The sequence below is a fragment of the Salvelinus alpinus genome, chromosome 5 (assembly GCF_045679555.1).
Source record: "Salvelinus alpinus chromosome 5, SLU_Salpinus.1, whole genome shotgun sequence".
NCBI lineage: Eukaryota > Metazoa > Chordata > Actinopteri > Salmoniformes > Salmonidae > Salvelinus > Salvelinus alpinus.
The window spans coordinates 54,707,510-54,732,640 of NC_092090.1; the positions used below are offsets into that span (position 1 = coordinate 54,707,510).

At 41.5% G+C, this 25,131-nt stretch overlaps 1 protein-coding gene across 4 annotated transcripts in view; it reads right to left on the bottom strand.

The window, feature by feature from the left end:
* LOC139576349 (far upstream element-binding protein 3-like) overlaps positions 1 to 25,131 on the bottom strand; it is an 88,841-nt gene that overhangs the window by 25,583 nt on the left and 38,127 nt on the right. For all 4 annotated transcript variants that reach the window (XM_071402359.1, XM_071402358.1, XM_071402360.1 and 1 more), the window contains 5 exons: positions 12,802 to 12,900; positions 12,408 to 12,512; positions 12,189 to 12,291; positions 11,865 to 11,965; positions 10,907 to 11,048 (listed from right to left, as the gene is read on the bottom strand). In XM_071402359.1, coding sequence (XP_071258460.1) covers positions 10,907 to 11,048; positions 11,865 to 11,965; positions 12,189 to 12,291; positions 12,408 to 12,512; positions 12,802 to 12,900 — 550 coding nt within the window. The remainder of the gene's footprint in view (positions 1 to 10,906; positions 11,049 to 11,864; positions 11,966 to 12,188; positions 12,292 to 12,407; positions 12,513 to 12,801; positions 12,901 to 25,131) is intronic.

Sequence of the window (25,131 nt, forward strand, 5' to 3'; positions counted from 1 at the left end):
GACAGGGAGACATAGTGGAGTGGTAACGCGCAAGCAAGCTGTTGCTCCCGACGCCACTTGGGTAAGGGAATGCCAAGGGAATGCCTGACAGCTTGAAAGACGTTTTGGACACTAGTGAAAATGGTGCAAGTCCCCTGAACTCTTGTGTATTTTCTGCACTATGCAATGATATGGGCAGCGACCATGTAACGTTTTAACAACATAGAGAAGTGCGCTGGTTATCAGGAGGCAAAGTACTGACACATTTTTTTGAATTGAGAGACGAGCTTAAAGTTTTCTTTACTGACCATAATTTTCAACTGTCTGACCGCTTGCATGATGACGAGTTTCTCACACAACTGGCCTATCTGGATGATGTTTTTTCTCACCTGAATGATCTGAATCTAGGATTACAGGGACTCTCCACAACTAAGTTCACATAAACCTTAGCCAAAAACATTTAAAAACAGTTTTTCACAATTCCTGACATTTAATCATAGTAAAAATTCCCTGTCTTTAGACAGTTAGAATCACCACTTTATTTTAATTAAGAATGTGAAATGTCCGAAAATTAGCGGAGAGATTTATTTATTTCAGCTTTCACTTCTTTCATCACATTCCCAGTGGGTCAGAATTTTAAATACTAATTGAGTGTATTTGGTAGCATTGCCTTTAAATTGTTTAACTTGGGTCAAACGTTTCGAGTAGCCTTCCACAAGCTTCCCACAATAAGTTGGGTGAATTTTGGCCCATTCCCCCTGACAGAGCTGGTGTAACTGAGTCAGGTTTGTAGGCCTCCTTGCTCGCACACGCTTTTTCAGTTCTGCCCACAAATCTTCTATAGGATTGAGGTCAGGGCTTTTGATGGCAACTCCAACACCTTGACTTTGTTATCCTTAAGCCATTTTGGAAGTATGCTTGGGGTCATTGTCCATTTGACCCATTTGTGACCAAGCTTTAACTTCCTGACTGATGTCTTAAGATGTTGCTTCAATATATCCACATAATTGTCCATCCTTATGATGCCATCTATTTTGTGAAGTGCACCAGTCCCTCCTGCAGAAAAGCACCCCCACAACATGATGCTGCCACCCCTGTGCTTCACGGTTGGGGATGGTGTTCTTTGGCTTGCAAGCCTCCCCCTTTTTCCTCCAAACATAACGATGGTCATTATGGCCAAACAGCTCTATTTTTGTTTCAACAGACCAGAGGACATTTCTCCAAAAAGTACGATCTTTGTCCTTATGTGCAGTTGCAAACCGTAGTCTGGCTTTTTTATGGCAGTTTTGGAGCAGTGGCTTCTTCCTTGCTGAGCGGCCTTTCAGGTTATGTCGAAATAGGACTTGTTTGACTGTGGATACAGATACTTTTGTACATGTTTCCTCTAGCATCTTCACAAGGTCCTTTGCTGTTGTTCTGGGATTGATTTGCACTTTTCGCACCAAAGTACAGTCATCTCCAGGAGACAGAACGCGTCTCCTTCCTGAGCGGTATGATCGCTGTGTGGTCCCATGGTGTTTATACTTGCGTACTATTGTTTGTACAGATGAACGTGGTACCTTCAGGCGTTTGGAAATTGCTCCCAAGGATGAACCAGACTTGTGGAGGTCTCCAATTTTTTTCTGAGGTCTTAGCTGATTTCCCCATGATGTCAAGCAAAGAGGCACTGAGTTTGAAGGTAGGCCTTGAAATACATCCGCAGGTACACCTCCAATTGACTCAAATGATGTCAATTAGCCTATCAGAAGCTTCTAAAGCCATGACATAATTTTCTGGAATTTTCCAAGCTGTTTAAAGGCACAGTCAACTTAGTGTATGTAAACTTCTGACCCACTGGAATTGTGATACGGTGAATTATAAGTGAAATAATCTGTCTGTAAACAATTGTTGAAAAAATTACTTGTGTCATGCACAAAGCAGATGTCCTAACCGACTTACCAAAACCATAGTTTGTAAACAAGACATTTGTGGAGTGGTTGAAAAACGAGTTTTAATGACTCCAACATAAGTGTATGTAAACTTTCGACTAACTGTATATTCAATGTGCGGGACAAAATTGAGGCTATAATTAACAAGTTGGAGTTCTTCTCTGTCTGCATTAACTTCTTATGGCTGCAGGGGCAGTATTGAGTAGCTTGGATGAAAGGTGCACAGAGGTGCCCAGAGTAAACGGCCTGCTCCTCAGTCATAGCTGCTAATATATGTATATTATTATTAGTATTGGATAGAAAACACTCTAAAGTTTCTAAAACGGTTTGAATTATGTCTGTAGTATAACAGAACTCATATGGCAGGCAAAAACCTGAGAAGAAATCCCTCCAGGAAGTGAGAAATCTGAGGTTGGTCGATTTTCAACTCATCGCCTATTGAAATCACAGTAGGATATGGATCTGTTTGCACTTCCTACGGCTTCCACTAGATGTCAACAGTCTGTAGAACGTTGAACGAAGCTTCTACTGTGATGTTGAGCCGGATGGGAGCTGTTTGAGTCAGTGGTCTGGCAGAGAGCCAGGTCCTGGTCACGCGCATTCCACATGATATCAACTTGCGTTCCATTACTTCTATAGACACAAAGGAATTCTCCGGTTGGAACGTTATTGAATATTTATGATAACAACAATCTAAAGATTGATTCTATACTTAGTTTGACAAGTTTCTTCGACCTGTAATATAACTTTTTGAAGTTTTCGTCCGACGTTCGGCTGGACCCGCACGAGCATTTGGATTTGTGTACTAAACGCGCTAACAAAAGTAGCTACTTGGACATAAATGATGGACATTACCTAACAAAACGAACATATCTTGTGGAAGTGGGAGTCCTGGGAGTGCATTTCGACGAAGATCAGCAAAAGTAAGTGAAGATTTATAATGCTTTTTATGAGTTTTGTTGACTGCACAATTTGGCGGGTAACTGTATGGCTTCCTTTTGTGGCTGAACGCTGTTCTCAGATTATTGAATATTGTGCTTTTACCGTAAAGATTTTTGAAATCTGACACAGCGGTTGCATTAAGAACAAGTGTATCTTTAATTCTATGTAAAACATGTATCTTTCATCAAAGTTTTTGATGAGTATTTATGATATTTGACATGGCTCTCTGCAATTTCTCCGGATATTATGGAGGCATTTCTGAACATGGCGCCAATGTAAACTGAGGTTTTTGGATATAAATATGAACTTAATCGAACAAAACATACAGTGGGGCAAAAAAGTATTTAGTCAGCCACCAATTGTGCAAGTTCTCCCACTTAAAAAGATGAGAGAGGCCTGTAATTTTCATCATAGGTACACTTCAACTATGACAGACAAAATGAGAAAAGAAAATCCAGAAAATCACATTGTAGGATTTTTTAATGAATTTATTTGCAAATTATGGTGGAAAATAAGTATTTGGTCACCTACAAACAAGCAAGATTTCTGGTTCTCACAGACCTGTAACAACTTCTTTAAGAGGCTCCTCTGTCCTCCACTCGTTACCTGTATTAATGGCACCTGTTTGAACTTGTTATCAGTATAAAAGACACCTGTCCACAACCTCAAACAGTCACACTCCAAACTCCACTATGGCCAAGACCAAAGAGCTGTCAAAGGACACCAGAAACAAAATTGTAGACCTGCACCAGGCTGGGAAGACTGAATCTGCAATAGGTAAGCAGCTTGGTTTGAAGAAATCAACTGTGGGAGCAATTATTAGGAAATGGAAGACATACAAGACCACTGATAATCTCCCTCGATCTGGGGCTCCACGCAAGATCTCACCCCGTGGGGTCAAAATGATCACAAGAACGGTGAGCAAAAATCCCAGAACCACACGGGGGGACCTAGTGAATGACCTGCAGAGAGCTGGGACCAAAGTAACAAAGCCTACCATCAGTAACACACTACGCCGCCAGGGACTCAAATCCTGCAGTGCCAGACGTGTCCCCCTGCTTAAGCCAGTACATGTCCAGGCCCGTCTGAAGTATGCTAGAGAGCATTTGGATGATCCAGAAGAAGATTGGGAGAATGTCATATGGTCAGATGAAACCAAAATAGAACTTTTTGGTAAAAACTCAACTCGTCGTGTTTGGAGGACAAAGAATGCTGAGTTGCATCCAAAGAACACCATACCTACTGTGAAGCAGGGGGGTGGAAACATCATGCTTTGGGGCTGTTTTTCTGCAAAGGGACCAGGACGACTGATCCGTGTAAAGGAAAGGATGAATGGGGCTATGTATCGTGAGATTTTGAGTGAAAACCTCCTTCCATCAGCAAGGGCATTGAAGATGAAACTTGGCTGGGTCTTTCAGCATGACAATGATCCCAAATACACCGCCCGGGCAACGAAGGAGTGGCTTCGTAAGAAGCATTCCAGATCTCAACCCCATAGAAAATCTTTGGAGGGAGTTGAAAGTCCGTGTTGCACAGCAACAGCCCCAAAACATCACTGCTCTAGAGGAGATCTGCATGGAGGAATGGGCCAAAATTCCAGCAACAGTGTGTGAAAACCTTGTGAAGACTTACAGAAAACGTTTGACCTCTGTCATTGCCAACAAAGGGTATATAACAAAGTATTGAGATAAACTTTTGTTATTGACCAAATACTTATTTTCTACCATAATTTGCAAATAAATTCATTAAAAATCCTACAATGTGATTTTCTGGATATTTTTCCCTAATTTTGTCTGTCATAGTTGAAGTGTACCTATGATGAAAATTACAGGCCTCTCTCATCCTTTTTAAGTGGGAGAACTTGCACAATTGGTGGCTGACTAAATACTTTTTTGCCCCACTGTATATGTATTGTGTAACATGAAGTCCTATGAGTGTCATCTGATGAAGATCAAAGGTCAGTGATTCATTTAATCTCTATTTCTGCTTTTTGTGACTCCTGTCTTTGGCTGGAAAAATAGCTGTGTTTTTCTGTGATTTTGCGGTGACCTAACATAATCGTTTGTGGTGCTTTCGCTGTAAAGCCTATTTGAAATCGGACACTTCGGTGGGATTAACAACAAGATTACCTTTAAAATGGTATAAGATACATGTATGTTTGAGGAATTTGAATTGTGAGATGTCTGTTGTTTGAATTTGGCGCCCTGCACTTTCACTGGCTGTTGTCATATCACCCCGTTAACAGTATTGCAGCCATAAGAAGTTAACAAGGACAACACACAGGTCTTTCCATCATTGTATGATGTTTTGTGTGCAAATGAACTCAAGCTTACAGACAATGAAAAATGTGACAGAGTGAAGCACCTGAGTGAGTTGGGTGCGCAATTACGCAGATACTTTCCCGAAACGGATAATACAAACAGCTGGATTCGTTATCCCTTTCATGCCCTGCCTCCAGTCCACTTACTGATATCTGAACAAAAGACCCTCATCGAAATTGCAATAAGCGGTTCTGTGAAAATTACATTTAAATCAGAAGCCACTGCCAGATTTCTGGACAGGGCTGCGCTCAGAGTTTCTTGCCTTGGCAAATGTTGCTGTTAAGACACTGATGCCCTTTGCAACCACGTACCTATGTGAGAGTGTGGAAAATGATTTAAGACAGACTCTCTCCAATACAACCCATCATTGCAGAGTTAAGAGCATCCTTTCAAGCCCACACTTCTCATTAACCTGTGGTGAGATATTCACAATTTTTTTAATGAACAAATAAGGTTTTATATGTAGGATAGCTAAATAAAGAGCAAGATTATTGATTATTATTATTTGTGCCCTTGTCTTATAAGAGCTCTTTGTCACTTCCCACGAGCTGAGTTGTGACAAAAACTCACACTCATTCTTATGTTTAATAAATCAAATCAAATTTGATTAGTCACATGCGCCAAATACAACCGGTGTAGACCTTACAGTGAAATACTTATTTACGAGACCCTAACCAACAGTGCAGTTTAAAAAAATACGGATAAGAATAAGAGATAAAAGTAACAAGTAATTAAAGAGCAGCAGTAAAATAACAATAGCGAGACTATGTACAGGGGGGTTCCGGTACAGAGTCAATATGCGCATATGTACATGTAGGTGGAGTTATAAAAGTGACTATGCATAGATGATAACAGAGAGTAGCAGCGGTGTAAAATAGGGGCGGGGGGGCAATGCAAATAGTCTGGGTAGCCATTTGATTAGATGTTAGATGATTAGGAGTCTTATGGCTTTGGGGTTGAAGCTGTTTAGAAGCCTCTTGGACCTAGACTTGGTGCTCCGGTACCGGTTGCCGTGCGATAGCAGAGAGAACAGTTTATGACTAGGGTGGCTGGAGTATTTGATAATTTTTAGGGCCTTCCTCTGACACCGCCTGGTATAGTGGTCCCAGTATGGCAGGAAGCTTGGCCCCCGTGATGTACTGGGCCGTTCGCACTACCCTCTGTAGTGTTTTGTGGTCGGAGGCCGAGCAGGCAGTGATGCAACCAGTCAGGATGCTCTAGATGGTGCAGCTGTAGAACTTTTTGAGGATCTGAGGACACATGCCAAATCTTTTCAGTCTCCTGAGGGGAAATAGGTTTTGTCGTGCCCTCTTCACGACTGTCTTGGTGTGCTTGGACCATGTTAGTTTGTTGGTGATGTGGAAACCAAGGAACTTGAAGCTCTCAACCTGCTCCACAGCAGACCCGTCGATGAGAATGGGGGCGTGCTCGGTCCTCTTTTTCCTGTAATCCAATCATCTCCTTTGTCTTGATCACATTGAGAGGTTGTTGTCCTGGCACCACACGACCAGGTCTCTGACCTCCTCCCTATAGGCTGTCTCGTCGTTGTCGGTGATCAGGCCTACCACCGTTGTGTCATAGGCAAACTTAATGATTGTGTTGGAGTCGTGCCTGGCCGTCCAGTCATGAGTGAACAGGGAGTACAGAAGGGGACTGAGCACGCACCCCTGAGGGGCCCATGTGTTGAGGATCAGCTTGGCGGATGTGTTGTTACCTACCCTTACCAACTAGGGGCGGCCCGTCAGGAAGTCCAGGATCCAGTTGCAAAGGGAGGTGTTTAGTCCCAGGGTCCTTAGCTTAGTGATGAGCTTTGTGGGCTCTATGGTGTTGAACGCTAAGCTGTAGTCAATGAATAGCATTCTCTCATAGGTGTTTATTTTGTCCAGGTGGGAAAGGGCAGTGTGGAGTGCAATAGAGATTGCATCATCTGCGGATCTGTTTGGGCGGTATGCAAATTGGTGTGGGTCTAGGGTTTCTGGGATAAGGGTGTTGATGTAGACCAGCCTTTCAAAGCACTTCATGGCTACAGACGTGAGTGCTACGGGTCGGTAGTCATTTAGGCAGGTTACCTTAGTGTTCTTGCGCACAGGCGCTATGGTGGTCTGCTTAAAACATGTTGGTATTACAGACTCGGACACGGAGAGGTTGAAAATGTCAGTGAAGACTGCATCTCAGTGCAAGAGGCGTCACTACAGTCCCTGGTTCGAATCCAGGCTGTATCACATCCGGACGTGATTGGGAGTTCCATAGGGCAGTGCACAATTGGCCCAGCGTCGTCCGGGTTTGGCCGAGGTAGGCAGTCATTGTAAATATGAATTTGTTCTAAACTGACTTGCCTTGTTAAAAAAAGGTTAAAAATGTCACAAGGATCTGTACACAATTCCTGGAAGATGAAAATGTCCCAGTTCTTCCATGGCCTGCATACCAACAAGACATGTCACCCATTGAGGATGTTTGGGATGCTCTGCATTAACGTGTACGACAGTGTTGTTCTAGGTACCGCCAATATCCAGCAACTTCGCACAGGAGTGGGACAACACTCCACAGGCCACAATCAACAGCCTGATCAACTCTATGCGAAAGTGATGTGTTGCGCTGCATGAGGCAAATGGTGGTCACCCAGACACTGATTGGTGTTCTGATCCATGCCCCTATATATACACATATCTGTATTCCCAGTCATGTGAAATCCCTAGATTAGGGCCTAATGAAGGTATTTCAATTGACTGATTTCCTTACATGAACTGTAACTCAGTATAATTGTTGCATGTTGAGTTCATATTTATGTTCAGTGTAAATTCAGGCTGTAACACAACAAAATGTGGAAAACGTCAAGGGGTGTGAATACTTTAAGGCACTGCTGCCAAAGCAGCAGCTACTCTTCCTGGGGTCCAGCTAAATTAAGGCAGTTTATACAATTTTAAAAACATTACATTCACAGATTTAACAATACACTGTGTGCCCTCAGGCCCCTACTCCACCATTACCACATATCTACAGTACTAAATCCATGTGTATGTATAGTGCGTATGTTATCGTGTGTGTGTGTGTGTGTGTGTGTGTGTGTGTGTGTGTGTGTGTGTGTGTGTGTGTGTGTGTGTCTGTGCCAATGTTTGTGTTGCTTCACAGTCCCAGCTGTTCCATAAGGTGTTTTTTATATCAATTTTTACTGCTTAAGTCAGTTACTTGATGTGGAATAGAGTTCCATGTAGTCAAGGGATCTATGTAGTACTGTGTGCCTCCCATAGTGTTCTGGACTTGGGGACTGTGAAGAGACCTCTGGGGGCATGTGTTGTGGGGTATGCATGGGTGTCCAAGCTGTGTACCAGTAGTTCAAACAGACAGCTCGGTGCATTCAACATGTCAATACCTCTCATAAATAAAAGTAGTGATGAAGTCAATTTCTCCTCCACTTTCAGCCAGGAGAGATTGACATGCATACTATTAATATTAGCTCTCTGTGTACATCCAAGGGCCAGCCGTGCTGCCCTGTTCTGCGCCAACTGCAATTTTCCTAAGTCCTTTTTTGTGGCACCTGACCACACGACTGGACCTGCCTGGTTGATAGTGTTGTTAAGAAGGCAGAGCATCACTTTATTATAGACAGACTTCTCCCCATCTTAGCTACTACTGCATCAATATGTTTTGACCATGACAGTTTACAATCTAGGGTTACAAGAAGCAGTTTAGTCATCTCAATTTGCTAAATTGACACATGATTTATTACAAGATTCAGTTGAGGTTTAGTGAGTGTTTTGTTCCAAATGCAATGCTTATAGTTTTAGAAATATTTAGGGCTAACTTATTCCTTGTCACCCATTCTGAGACTAACTGCAACTCTTTGTTAAGTGTTGCAGTCATTTCAGTCGCTGTAGTAGCTGACATGTAAAAGTGTTGAGTCATCCGCATACATAGACACTCTGGCTTTACTCAAAGTCAGTGGCATGTTGTTAGTAAAAAAAATAATTTAAAAGCAAGGGGCCAACAGGTAACTGTTGCTTAGGCCTACAAGTACAAAAACACTTCCAACATTTACAGCATCGTGCTAAATGAGTAGAAAACACGTGGTAAAGGAAATCCATATTTTCTACAATGGTTCAATACAATTAAGTGAATTTCGGACATTTCAGTGTTCTGAATGACATATAGTGCATTCGGAAAGTATTCAGACCCCTTGACTTAATATAAAATTGATTAAATAAAACATTTTCCTCATCAATCTACACACAACATCCCATAATGACAAAGCAAAAACAGGATTTTAGATTTTTTTTAATTTAAAAAAGAAATACCTTATTTAGATAAATATTCAGACCCTTTGCTATGAGACCCGAAATTGATGTCAGGTGCATCCTGTTTCCATTGATCATCCTAGAGGTGTTTCTACAACTTGGTGTCCACCTGTGGTAAATTAAATTGATTGGACATGATTTGGAAAGGCACCTGTCTATATAAGGTCCCACAGTTGACGTCAGAGAAACAACCGGCTTGAGCGGTTGAAGGATTTGTCCGTAGAGCTCAGAGACAGGATTGTGGCGAGGCACAGATCTGGGGAAGGGTAACAAAACATTTCTGCAGCATTGAAGGTCCCCAAGAACACAATGGCCTCCATCATTCTTAAATGGTAGAAGTTTGGAACCACAAAGACTCCTCCTAGACCTGGTCACCCGGCCAAACTGAGCAATCAGGGGAGAAGGGCCTTGGTCAGAGAGCTGACCCCGATGTTCACTCTGACAGAGCTCCAGAGTTCCTCTGTGGAGATGGGAGAACCTTCCAGAAGGACAACCATCTCTGCAGCACTCCACCAACCAGGCCTTTATGGTAGTGGCCAGACAGAAACCACTCCTCAGTAAAAGGCACATGACAGCCAGCTTGGAGTTTGCCAAAAGGCCCCTAAAGACTCTCAGACCATGAGAAACAAGATTCTCTGGTCTGATGAAACCAATATTGAACTCCTTGGCCTGAATGCCAAACGTCACGTCAGGAAGAAACCTGGCACCATCCCTAGGGTGAAACATGGTGGTGAGAGAATTACAGTATGCTGTGGGGATGTTTTTCAGCGGCAGGGACTGGGAGACTAGTCAGGATCGTGGGAAAGATGAATGGAGAAAAGTAAAGAGAGATCCTTGATGAAAACCTGCTCCAGAGCGCTCAGGACCTCAGACTGGGGCGAAGGTTCCCCTTCCAAAAGAACAACGACCCTAAGCACACAGCCAAGACAACGCAGGAGTGGCTTCGGGTCGGCACAAGTCTCTGAATGTCTTTGAGTGGGGCCCAGCCAAAGCCCAGACTAGAACCCAATCAAAAATCTCTGGAGACCTGAAAATAGCTGTGCAGCGACGCTCCTCATCCAATCTGACAGAGCTTGGATCTGCAGAGAATGGGAGAAACTCCCCAAATACACGTGTCAAGCTTGTAACGTCATACCCAAGAAGACTCGAGGCTGTAATCTCTGCTAAAGGTGCTTCAACAAAGTACTGAGTAAAGGGTCTGAATACTTATGTAAATGTGATATTTTGGTTTCAAAAAATCTGTTTTTGCTTTGTCATTATGGGATATTGTGTGTAGATTGATGAAGAAAAAAAACTATTTCATCCATTTTAGAGTAAGGCTGTAACGTAACAAAATGTGGAAAAAGTCAAGGGGTCTGAATACTTTCCGAATGCACTGTACACTTGTGTTTGTAGCTCTGAGGTTCTATGCTGCTTCACGCACTGAGGGACTGAGTTGCATTACCTTTGCCGATCACCAGACCACACTTGTCTGCAAGTATCGTGTAGGTGACCTCCTGCAGTCCCCCTGGTGAGCCCATGCCCCAGTCCCCGCGACCTCTTCCCCTTCCTCTTGGTCCTCCAGAGCTTCCAAAGCCATCACGTTCCTGCTCCAATCACACGTAAGATAATGACGTTATTATCCCCATGGGGAAATTTTGTTTGTGGCATACATTAAAACAAATCATCAAGCATAGACAAATGTACAAATCAAGACAATTACAGACAATAAATACAATGAGAATAGAGTGCAGCGATACATAATGATCCAACATTAAATTAAAACTTTTTACATACAGCAAGGAGACACTCACCAGCTAGTACAGATATACCTTGGGTGCTTAACCCAAGCATGGAGTGACATTTATTGACAATGTCCTTCTGATATGACATTTCAAACAATATATTAAAATACATGCCATGCAATATCTTATCAACCCTGATATCGTCTGCGCCTACAAAGTCAACCAAAGGTATGACATATCTGTAAACTGTATTTGACTAGGAGTTGCAGATCTTATTTGCATATCTAAATGGTAATTCTCTTGTAATGGCCACCTGAGCAATACACGCCAGGAGACGAGGACAACATAGGCCCAAGTCCCAAATGGCATCCTATTCCATACGTAGTACACTATTTTTGACCAGAGCACAATGCAGGAAATAGCATGCCATCGGGACGCAGCCATGGGTCAAGAGGCAGCTTGGTGGGAAATAAATTGACTGGGAAATAAGAATCACAAGTGGTACGTGTGCTTGCTTGGCACATGAGGTTTGTGTGTGTGTGTGTGTGTGTGTGTGTGTGTGTGTGTGCTTGCTGTGATGCGTTTGTGTGTGCACTCTACTTGTCCATAATGTGTGTGTTCTGTGCAATGTGTTCCTTGCTCTGAGTGTTACCTTGCACTCTGTGTGTGTGTGTGTACCTGTGCTGTTTGGGTGAGCTCGTTGATGAGTTGGACAGCGTGCTGACACCTGTCTGGTTGTCCCATCACTTGGGCGATGCGCTCTGGGCTGATGCCATCATCTGTTGGTGGGAGGGAGTAGGGTCAACACTAAGCTAACAGTGGTGACTGACAGCAGATACAGCCACACACCAACACACAGAAAGTTGCCTTTCCTCATATATAATTGGTCATGGTACGATAAGAGACATGGCATACCCCAATATAATTCCAACTCTACAGAGAAGAGAAACCTTCGTTCAAATGACACATCTGACATATGTTAAAAGAAATACACGCACACACCTGGTTTGAATTGGATCCTCACTCCGGAATCTTCCTGGATCTTCTTGATCATCTCGCCACTCCTGCCGATGACAATCCCCACTGCAAACCTGGGTACAGCCACCTGAAGGGAGGGATTGGCCTGAAGCATGTGAGCTCAAACATCAAGGGTGTGTTCAAAATGGCACCATAGTCATTGGTTGTGACATTCACTGGACGTCCTGTACATTGCATTCTTACATCCAAAGTACTTCCACCCAATCTTGACGCAAAGTCGTTTCGGCCACTGCGGAAGTCTCCCTGGTATTTGTCGCGGATGATCTCTATCACCAATTCCCGCGCTTGCTGTGAAGGGGAGAAGAAAATGGGATTCAAGTGACGGTACATCCCAGAGGTGACTGAGATGCCATAACGGGATCTACAAAGGAGTGAAGTGACCCCCTAATGCATTTTTTCAAGTGCAAAATTATCTGTATCACAAATCAGAAATAGTCTAAATAATTGTCAACAGAAAGCCTCACTGGAATGAAGAGAGGAGGGTCTGTGTTGGATTGAAAAGTGAGGATTTCTGCAAATAATTCTGTGTGCACCGTGACTGTCGACTGAAGCCGCACCCCACCCACTCTTCACTCACCTGGACCTTGTAGGGATCCCCAGTGATTCTCAGGGGTTTGTCCGCCCCGGTGGGCACGGGGCCATCCTGGATCATCATCATCTTCACTCCTATTCTCTCCTAAGAAAGATCACACACAGTGAATGAATGTGTTGTGCAAGTTGTTTTCCTCTCAATCAGCTGAACGCATTGCTTAGTTCATAGAACTGTGGTTATACACCGTAACCATCCTGGGACAAACAGAGCAGTTTCAGTGTAGAATCTTGCAATTGTATCTAGCTTTGAACATTTGGAGCTATTATCTATTATGACCCCAATGATGAAAGCTTAAGACTTTCACGTACATGTCTTCCGTTTCCCTCTATGACACTCGCAAGCCGTGCAGGTCTCGTTAGAAGGGAGTGTCACAAATCCGCACAGAATGACTGGGGAAAATCATTTGATTCTCTAAAGAACATGACATCATACACAAAGATTGCCTGATCCCTGATGTTTTCCTAAAACTTTCCAATAACCTTCAGACCCATTTTAATAATTTCAAAGCATACTTCCTTCAGACATCAAATCAGGTAATGCCAAATTTCTATAGCTTTGTGTTATTTTATCACTTTTATTGAGATAATGACAAAAAGGCCAGCTGAAATATTTTTTTATCATTTTTACACATTTGTTTCTGATACCCCAAAGTATCCTAACATAGATAATTGAAGAGCTTGATGGTCCATGTTAATACTATCTTAAAACAAATCTACATGTTAGGGCAGTAAATATCATACAGAAAACACTTTTTAAAATATAGTTCAAATGGCATCTCTTGCAGGTTCAACATTTTCAATTATAACAATAAGCTTTGCAAGTTGAAAAAGGTTAGCCTGGAGCCCTGACTATAGGTTACTGCTTTAGATCTGCCTGACTGAATGAATCAAACCTCTTCTTCTTAGGGAAGCCAATATGAACCTGAGAAATATTGCTTTGATAGCCTAATCGTCATCTCAAAAAATATGTTTCCATGAAATATTCACTTTCAATGAATTAGGCCTGCTGTCCACAATTAAGTGTAAAACGAACACTGTTTGTTTTTAAAGGAGAATGTGATATCATGTATGAATCAACTTGCCTTTGTAACCTCCCCAACTTACCTTCTCCGATGGGTATGGCGACTCGCACCCAGTGAGGTAGTTTCACAAAAGTGGTTGCCTTAGAAATATTAGTGACTACGACTGACGCAGAGAGACACTGTAAGTAGGGAGAGTATGGAGAAACAAATCCTGTGCTAACAAGCCTTGTGAGCTTTGTGTTAATCCATATGAGGGAGATAACGAAAATGGTGAACATGGTACAGGGAACTGCCAAAATAAAGGAAACAGCAACAAGTGTTAGGCCACTACGAACCGCCAGAACAGCTTTGGCATAGATGCGCCTTGGCATAGATTCTATAAGTGTCTGGAACTCTATTGGAGGGATGCGATACCATTCTTCCACGAGAAATTCCATAGTTTTGTTGATAAAGGAAAACACTCTCAGGTGCCACTTCAGAATCTCCCATAAGTGTTCAATTGGGTTGAGATCTGGTGACAGAGACGGCCGTGGCATATGGTTTACATCGTTTTCATGCTCATCAAACCATTGTGACCACTCTGTGGATGGGGGCATTATGTTGGAAGAGACCACTCCCATCAGAATATAAATTATTCACCATAGGTTGCAGGTGATCACGCAAAATGGCTATGTATTTATTGGCGTTTACCTTGCCCTCTAAAGAGTTGAGTGGACATAAACCATGCCAGGAAAATGCAGGTGTTGGTACTTACAAGCCTATGTATAAACCAACAATGCAGTTTTAAGAAAATAGAGTTTAGAAAATATTAACTAAACAATAAAATAACAACGAGGCTATATACAGGAGGTACCGGTACTGAGTCAATGTGCAGGGGTACAGGTTAGTTGAGGTATGTCTCACAACCACACTCATCCTTCATCCCCTGGAACATTCCATTGTTTGTAGCACTATGCCATATGGCCTTAAACCGAACTGTTAGATTTATCTTCGTAGCACACATATACATTTGATTCATCCACTGGCATAGTGATGGAGGATAATTTGATTTCCAGCTTTTAAGTACAGAAAAGTATGGTCCACCCCATTGTGTATCTCACCGCACCCCCATGTGCCATGTCTTGAAATATGCTGATTGTAAGTTTAATTGTAATCTGTCTTTGTAAAACTTCTGATAGCCAACTTTCTAAGTCTGCCCATGACTTTTGGACTTTATAGCACTCCCAGAAGGCATGAATTATTGAGACCTTGTTAGTTTTACACTTAAGACATGACACTGCCATTGTGCTCTAGAATTTGTGAATTTTGTTTCTTGTATAATACATTCTATACATTAGTTTATACTGGGTTAAGAGTACATTTTCGTTAACTGTAATTTTGTTAGTTTATGTTCTAACACTCCATCTTGTGCCTATATCAGTATATTTTAAGTCTTGATTCCAATAGTTTATATTTTTTTCTAAGAGATTGTCAGTTGGATAGGATTTCTGCAAGGTTTGTACATATTACCTATCATATGGGTATCCTTTTCTGAGTCAAATGGGGTTCCCTCAACTTTGCGCTGATGTCCAAAAGATTTCAGGTGGAAATGTTATATATATATATATATATAACTTTTAAGTTGCATGTATTGGAAAATGTCTACATTGGTCAGTCAAACATTGCTTTTGAAATCTGTGAATCTGTTTTTTTGTGTGTGCTGGTAACTTACCAGCATTACGACTGTCCCAAATTGGATCCTTTGTTCTTACCCCCCAGGGCAATTGAACTTCTCCCAGAGGCTGCTCCAAAATGCCGCTGGCGGAGAATAGGTATTCGGAGTGGACTTCTAGTCCGACTCAGGAGGCGTGCACACCATCAACTGCTTCAGAGTATATTACTCGCTAATGTTCAGTCTTTGGACAATAAAGTAGACGAGCTCAGGACGAGGATCTCCGTCCAGAGAGACATCAGAGACTGTAACATACTCTGTTTCATAGAATCATGGCTCACTTGGGATATACTGTTGCCTCCATACAGCCAGCTGGGTTCTCAGTACATCGTGCAGACAGAAAAAAAGAACTCTCCCGGAAGAAGAAAGGCGTGGTGTGTTTTTCATGAAAACATACAGAAACTCAAGTCCTTCTGTTCACCCAATCTAGAATACCTCAATCAAATGCCGACCGTATTACCTCCCAAGAGAATTCTCTTTGGTTAGTCGTGTATATTCTCGCTCAAACCGATACCACGACAGCCCTCAAGGAACTACACTGGGCTTTCTGCAAACTGGAAACCACATATCCTGAGGCTGCATTTATGGTAGCTGGGGATTTAACAAAGCAAATTTGAGGAAAACACTACCGAAGTTCTGTCAACACATTGACAAAAACTCAGGAAGTACCCGTGCTAAAGTCTTTTCAATGCTGGTTCAATCCATGCTTCAAGATTGTTTTGATCACGCGGACTGGGATATGTTCCGGGTAGCCTATGAGAATAACATTGGCGTATACATGTACAAGGTGACTGTTGTTCCCACTGTGACTATTAAAACCTACCCAAACCAGAAACCGTGGAAATATGACAGCATTCACACAAAACTGAAGGGGTGAACCACCGCATTTAACCATGGCAAGGTGACTGGGAATATGGTTGAAAACAAACAGTGTAGTTATTCCCTCCGTAAGGCATTCAAACAGGAAAAATGTTAGTACAAAGAAAGTGGAGTTGCAATTCAACGGCTCAGATATGTGGAAGTGTCTACAGACAATCACGGATTACTAAGGGAAAACCACTCACGGACACCGACGTCTTGCTACCGGACAAGCTACACCTTCTTCGCCCACTTTGAGGATAACACAGTGCCACCGACGTGGCTCGCTCACAAAGACTGTGGGCTCTCGTTCTCCGTGGCCGACGTATGAGTAAGACATTTAAGCGTGTTAACCCTCGCAAGTCTGCCGGCACAGACTGCATCCCTAGACGCATCCTCAGAGTATGTGCAGACCAGCTGGCTGGAGTGTTTATGGACATATTCAATCTCTCCCTATCCCAGTCTGCTGTCACCACTTGCTTCATGATGTCCAACATTGTTCCTGTACCCAAGAAAGCAAAGGCAACTGAAATAAAGTATTATTCTATAATGTTGTTTTACCGCTTTTGATACGGTAGACTATTCCATTCTTGTGGGCCGGCTAAGGAGTATTGGTGTCTCTAAGGGGTCTTTGGCCTGGTTTGCTAACTACCCCTCTCAAAGAATGCAGTGTATGAAGTCAGAACATCTGCTGTCACCAAAGGGAATACCCAAAGACTCGATCCTAGGCCCCACGCTATTCTCAATTTACATCAACAACATAGCTCAGGCAGTAAGAAGCGCTCTCATCCATTTATATGCAGATGACACAGTCGTACACTCAGCTGACCCCTCCCCGGATTTTGTGTTAAACGCTCTACAACAAAGCGTTCATAGTGTCCAACAAGCTTTCTCTGCCCTTAACCTTGTTCTGAACCCCTCCAAAACAAAGGTCATGTGGTTTGGTAAGAACGCCCCTCTCCCCACAGGTGTGATGACTTCCTCTGTGGGTTTAGAGCTTGAGGTAGTCACCTCATACAAGTACTTGGGAGTATGGCTAGATGGTACACTGTCCTTCTCTCAGCACATATCAAAGCTGCAGGCTAAAGCTAAATCTAGACTTGGTTTCCTCTATTGTAATCGCTCCTCTTTCACCCCAGCTGCCAAACTAACCCTGATTCAGATGACCATCCTACTCATGCTAGATTACGGAGACGTAATTTATAGATCGGCAGGTAAGGTTGCTCTCGAGAGCGGCTAGATGTTCTATACCATTTGGACATCAGATTTACCACCAATGCTCCTTATAGAACACATCACTGCACTCTATACTCCTCTGTAAACTGGTCATCTCTGTACACCCGTCGCAAGACCCACTGGTTGATGCTTATTTATAAAACCCTCTTAGGCCTCACTTCCGCCTATCTGAGGTATCTACTACAGCCCTCATCCAACACCCGTTCTGCCAGTCACATTCTGTTAAAAGTCCCCAAAGCACACACATCCCTGGGTCGCACGTCTTTTCAGTTCGCTGCAGCTAGCGACTGGAACGAGCTGCAACAAAACACTCAAACTGGACAGTTTTATCTCTTAATTCAATTAATCAATCATGGACACACTTACTGACAGTTGTGGCTACGTTGCGTCATGTATTGTTGTTCTCTTCTTGCCCTTTGTGCTGTTGTCTGTGTTGAATAATGTTTGTACCATGTTGTTGTCAAGTGTTGCTGGCTTGCTATGTTGTCGTCTTAGGTCTCTCTTTATGTAGTGTTGTTTCTCGTCTGTTTTGTCCTATATTATTTTGTCCTATATTATTATTTTTTACCCCAGCCCCCATCCCTGCAGGAGGCCTTTTGGTAGGATGTCATTTTAAATTAGAATTTGTTCTTAACTTCTTTGGGGTAGGGGGCAGTATTTTCACGTCCGGATGAAAAGCATGCTCAGAGTAAACGGCCTGCTACAAAGCCATAAAAGCTAGAATATGCATAGTAGATTTGGATAGAACACACTCTGAAGTCTCTAAAACTGTTTGAATGATGTCTGTGAGTATAACAGAACTCATCAGGCAGGCAAAAACCTGAGAAAAAATCCAACCAGGAAGTGAGTAATCTGAGGTTGGTATATTTTCAACTCAGCTCCTATTGAAGATACATTGGGATATTGGTAATGTTGCACTTCCTAAGGCTTCCACTAGATGTCAAAAGACTGCATAATATGGCGGCTATATTTGTGTCTTGATTGGGCTCTGAGCGCCGACTCAGATTATTGCATGGTTTGCTTTTTCCGTAAAGCTTTTTTGAAATCTGACACAGCGGTTGCATTAAGGAGAAGTGCATCTAAAATTCCATGCATAACTGTTGTATCTTTTAGCATGTTTATTATGAGTATTCCTGTAAATTGATGTGGCTCTCTGAAAAATCAAAGGATGTTTTGTGACTTCTGAACGTAAGACTCCAATGTAAACTCAGATTTTTGGACATAAATATTAACTTTACCGAACAAAACATACATGTATTGTGTAACAGGAAGTCCTATGAGTGTCATCTGATGAAGATCATCAAATGCTAGTGATTAATTTGATCTATATTTCTGCTTTTTGTGAATCCTCTCTTTGGCTGGAAAAATGGCTGTGTTATTCTGTGAATAGGCACTCACCTAACATAATCGTTTGGTTTGCTTTCGTCGTAAAGCTTTTTTGAAATCGGACACTGTGGCTGGATGTACAACAAGTGTATCTTTAAAATGGTGTAAAATACATGTATGTTGAGGAATTCTAATTATGGGATTTCTGTTGTTTTGAATTTGGCGCCCTGCACTTTCACTGGCTGTTGAAGAGGTGGGACGCTAACGTCTCACGTACCCTAGAGAGGTAAAGGGGCGGCAGGTAGCCTAGTGGTTAGAGCGTTGGCCTAGTAACTGAAAGGTTGCAGGATCAAATCCCTGAGCTGACAAGGTAAAAATCTGTCGTTCTGCCCCTGAGCAAGGCAGTTAACCCACTGTTCCAAGGCCGTCATTGAAAATAAGAATTTGTTCAGTGAAAGTGCAGGGCACCAAATTCAAAACAGAAATCTCATAATTAAAATCCCGCAGACATACAAGTATTTTACACCATTTTAAAAGATAAACTTGTGAATCCCACCACAGTGTCCGATTTCAAAAAGGCTTTACGATGAAAGCACAACACATCATTATGTTAGGTCAGCACCTATTCACAGAAAAACACAGCCATTTTTCCAGCCAAAGAGAGGAGTCACAAAAAGCATAAATAGAGACACAACTAATCACTAACCTTTGATGATCTTCATCAGATGACACTCATAGGACTTCATGTTACACAATACATGTATGTTTTGTTAGATAAAGTTCATACTTATATCCAAAAATCTCAGTTTACATTGGCGCGTTATGTTCAGTAATGTTTTGCCTCCAAAACATCCGGTGATTTTGCAGAGAGCCACACCAATTTACAGAAATACTCATAATGAACATTGATAAAAGATACAAGTATTATACATGGAACTTTAGATAAACCTCTCCTTAATGCAACCGTTGTGTCAGATTTCAAAAAAACTTTACGGAAAAAGCACACCATGCTATAATCTGTACAGCGCTCAGACCCAAAACAACCATAAAGATATCCGCCATGTTGTGGAGTCAACAGATGTCAGAATAGCATTATAAATATTCACTTACCTTTGATGATCTTCATCATAATGCACTCCCAGGAATCCCAGTACCACAATAAATGTTTGATTTGTTCCATAAAGTCCATAATTTATGTCCAAATAACTCATTTTATTTCACGCGTTCAGTACACAATACAAACTCACGACGCGCGGGCAGTTCCAGGCAAAAATTCAGACGAAAAGTCAAAATACAGTTCGGAGAAACATGTCAAACGAAGTATAGAATCAATCTTTAGGATTTTTTAAACATAAATCTTCAATAATGTTCCAACCGGAGAATTCCTTTGTCTCAGAAATGCAATGGAACGCTAGCTAACTCTCTCACGTGAACGCGCATGGTCAGCTCATGGCACTCTGCCAGACCACTGACTCAAAGAGCCCTCATTCCCCCCTCCTTCACAGTAGAAGCATCAAACAAGGTTCTAAAGACTGTTGACATCTAGTGGAAGCCCTAGGAAGTGCAATATGACCAATATCCCACTGTATCTTTGATAGGCAAAGAGTTGAAAACCTACAAACCTCAGATTTTTTCTCAGGTTTTTGCCTGCCATATGAGTTGTTATACTCACAGACATCATTCAAACAGTTTTAGAAACTTCAGAGTGTTTTCTATCCAAATATATATATAAGCAACTGGGCATGAGAAGCAGGCAGTTTTTAAACGTTTTTATAATCAACCCTCAGGTTGTTTTTAACATAAATAATCGATAATATTTCAACCGGACGGTAAACTATTCAATACAAGAGATAAAGAAAATGTCGAGCTACCACTTTCGTGCGCATGAACTAATCAAAGGACATCTGGCAGTCCACTGACGCGATTTGATAAATCTCGCTAATTTTTCAGAATAAAAGCTTGAAACTATGTCTAAAGACTGTTTACAACCCGTGGAAGCCATTGGAATAGGAATCTGGTTGATATCCCTTTAAATGGAGGAAAGGCAGGCAATGGAACAGAGATTTTTCAAAATAAGAGGCACTTCCTGGTTGGAGTTCCTCAGGTTTTCGCCTGCAAAATCTGTTTTGTTATACTCACAGACAATAGTTTGACAGTTTTGGAAACTTTTGAATGTTTTCTATCCTAATCTGTCAATTATATGCATATTCTAGCATCTGGGCCTGAGAAATAGGCCGTTTACTTTGGGAACGTTATTTTTCCAAACATAAAAATACTGCCCCCTAGCTTCAAGAGGTTAACAACAAGCTAAGCTGCGTTTTAGTATATTGCACTTGTGATTTCATGAAATTAAAAGATTTTTGTAATTTTTGGGTATTTGGCGCTCTGCAATTCAGCGGATGTTTACGAAAATGATCCATAAAGCGATCTGTGCGCCAAGAGGTTAAGAGGCTGCTGCTTTATGAACATAGAATCACTGGCCACTTTAATAATGGAACATAAGTTACCTTAATAATGTTTACATACTACTTTACTCATCTCATGTGTATATACTGTATTTTTGTCAATATCACTCTTAATATTAATATATTTCTGAACTCAATTCTTTACCTTTTAGATTTGTGTGTATTGGTAGATACTACTGCACTAGGAACACAAGCATTTCGCTATACCCGCAATAATATCTACAAAAAAATGTGTATGTGGCCAATACAATTTGAAAATAGACTTACTAAAGGTTCGGAGGATTAGCATGCGCATCTTCAATATGTACTGATGGTTCCTCTTTAGTTCATTTAACAATATATTGCAAGTAAAAGCTTGGGTGGCGAGTTGACACAATTCCAAGTCCGGAGAGTTAAGAAGATTTATTTTATTCTATGAGTTTAACTTGCCCACATAAAGTCTGTTATAGCAGTGTTCACTTTTTAAAAGAATGTCTTTGGTGGAGGTAATTGATATTACAGAGAATACATTTAAAAACATTTGAATGCATGCCATTCTGAAGAGGTTTATTCTAACAGTAAGATTGTTTCATTTAACAAGATCTGCTTTCATCCTGTTGAGTAATGGGATAAATTTACCTTTAAATATTTGTTGTTTGTTGTCACTTATTAAACATCATAAGTGTTAGATATTTTTTGTGGTCCATGAGATATTATTTTTCCTATTGCCATTATTTTGTAAATTTTCTATCCTGAGATTTTAGAGTATTCTGAAAGTTTTCAATATTAGTCAGGTATATCAGGAGATCGTCAGCAAATACATTTTATTTATATTCATGTTTACCAATACTGATACCTGTTATGTTTGGTCCTGTCTCAGTTCAATTGCCAAAGCAAACAGGAGGGGGGAGAGAAGACATCCCTTGTGCCCCTTTCTAAAGCAAATTCATCAGATAATGTATTATTGGTTTATATTTTTGCTTCTGGATATTTATAAAATATTTTTATGAAACGTATTGTTTCAGCTGGAAAGTTGAAGGATTCCAAAGTTTTGAATAGAAAAAAAGGCCATTCAAGATGGTTGAAAGCAGTGTTGTTCTTGAGATGACAGTGTCTTGGTCTCATCTCGGTGTCAGATACATTTGTACTCGGTCTTGACTCTATTTTCTTCCCGAGATCAGTGGAGTAAAAAACTAAATTATCAATTTCCATTCAGTCAGAGAAAAAAGACGCTTTGCCAGGCCAAATATACACTCCTTTCTTGAAACATTAATATCTTAAGTCTTCATATCTACACTGAACAAAAATATAAACTCAACATGTAAATGTTTGTCCCATGTTATATGAGCTGAAAAAAACATGCCAGAAATGTTCCATAAGCACAAAAAGCTCTCAAATGTTGTGCACAATTTTTTTTACATCCCTACTAGTGAGGATATCTCCAGGAATGCCGGCCAGAGCAGTTGCCAGACAATTGAATGTTAATTTCTCAACCATAAGCTGCCTCTAACGTCATCTTAGAAAATGTGTCAGTATGTTCAACTGGCCTCACAACTGCTTGCGTCGTGTGAGCGACCGGTTTGCTGATGTCAACATTGTGAACAGAGTGCCCCATGGTTGCAGTGGGATTACGGTATGGACAGGCATAAGCTACGGACAACGAACAAAATTGCATTTTATTGATGTCAATTTGAATGAACAGAGATACCGTGACGAGATCCTGAGGCCCATTTTCGTGCCATTCATCCACCGCCATCACAAATCAAATCAAATGTATTTATATAGCCCTTCTTACATCAGCTCATATCTCAAAGTCACCTCATGTTTCAGCATGATAATGCACAACCCTATGTCGCATGGATCTGTACACAAATCCTGGAAGCTGAAAATGTCCCAGTTCTTCCATGGCCTGCATACTCACAAGACATGTCACCCAATGAGTATGTTTGGGATGTTCTGAAACGACAAGTATGACAGCGTGTTTCAGTTCTCGCCAATATCCAGCAACTTCGCACAGCCATTGAACAGGAGTGGGACAACATTCCACAGAGTGGAAAAAAAATAGTAGACCACAAGTCTGGTCCATCCTTGGGAGCAATTTCCAAACGCCTGAAGATACCACGTCCATCTGTACAAACAATAGTACGCAAGGATAAACACCATGGGACCATGCAGCCATCATACCGCTCAGGAAGGAGATGTGTTCGGTCTAATAGAGATGAAAGTACTTTGGTGCGAAATGTGCAAATCAATCCCAGAACAGCAAAGAAACTTGTGAATATGCTGGAGGAAACGGGTACAAAAGTATCTATATCCACAGTAAAACGAGTCCTATATCGATATAACCTGAAAGGCCGCTCAGCAAGGAAGAAGCCACTGCTCCAAAACCGCCATAAAAAAGCCAGACTACGGTTTGCAACTGCACATGGGGACAAAGATCGTACGTTTTGGAGAAATGCCCTCTGGTCTGATGAAACAAAAATAGAACTGTTGGGCACTAATGACCATCGTTACATTTGGAGGAAAAACGGGGAGGCTTGCAAGCTGAAGAGCACCATCCCAACAGTGAAGCACAGGGGTGGCAGCATCATTGTTGTGGGGGTGCTTTGCTGCAGGAGGGACGGGTGCACTTCACAACATAGATGGCATTATGAGGATGGAAAATTACGTGAACATATTGAAGTAACATCTCAAGATATCAGTCAGGAAGTTAAAGCTTGGTCGCAAATGGGTCTTCCAAATGGACAATGACCCCAAGCATTCTTCCAAAGTTGTGGCAAAATGGCTTAAGAACAACAAAGTCAAGGTATTGGAGTGGCCATCACAAGGCCCTAACCTCAATCCTATAGAAAATATGTGTGCAGAACTGAAAAAGCGGGTGCGAGCAAGGAGTCCTACAAACCGGACTCAGTTACACCAGCTCTGTCAGGAGGAATGGGCCAAAATTCACCCAACTTATTGTGGGAAACTTGTGGAAGGCTACCCGAAATGTTTGACCCAAGTTAAACAATTGAAAGGCAATGCTACCAAATACTAATTGAGTGTATGTAAACTTCTGACCCACTGGGAATATGATGAAAGAAATAAAAGCTGAAATAAATTGTTCTCTCTACTATTATTCTGACATTTCATATTCTTAAAATAAAGTGGTGATCCTAACTGACCTAAGACAGGGATTTTTACTAGGATTAAATGTCAGGAATTGTCCAAAACTGAGATTAAATGTATTTGGCTAAGATGTATGTAAACTTCCGACTTCAACTGTATATACTGTATCTTTGTCTATGCCGCTCTGACACCATTCCTTAGATTTGTGTGTATTGGGTAAATGTTGTGAAATTGTTAGATATTACTGCACAGTCAGAGCATTTCGTTACACCTGTAAAAACATCTGCTAAACACGTGAATGTGACCAATAACATTCTTTTATTTTAAAGAACAGCGCAAATAAGCAATTACAAACGACAGTCCATCATTACTTTCTGAAAATTTCGAGAACATTTAAAGTTTCTTGAAATGCAGGCGCAAAAGCATCAAGCGCTATGATGAAACTAGCTCTCATGAGGACCGCCACAGGAAAAGAAGACGAAGAGTTACCTCTGCTGCAGAGGATAAGTTCATTAGAGTTACCAACCTCAGAAATTGCAGCGCAAATAAATGCTTCACAGAGTTCAAGTAACAGACACAACTCAACATCACCTGTTCAGAGGAGACTGCGT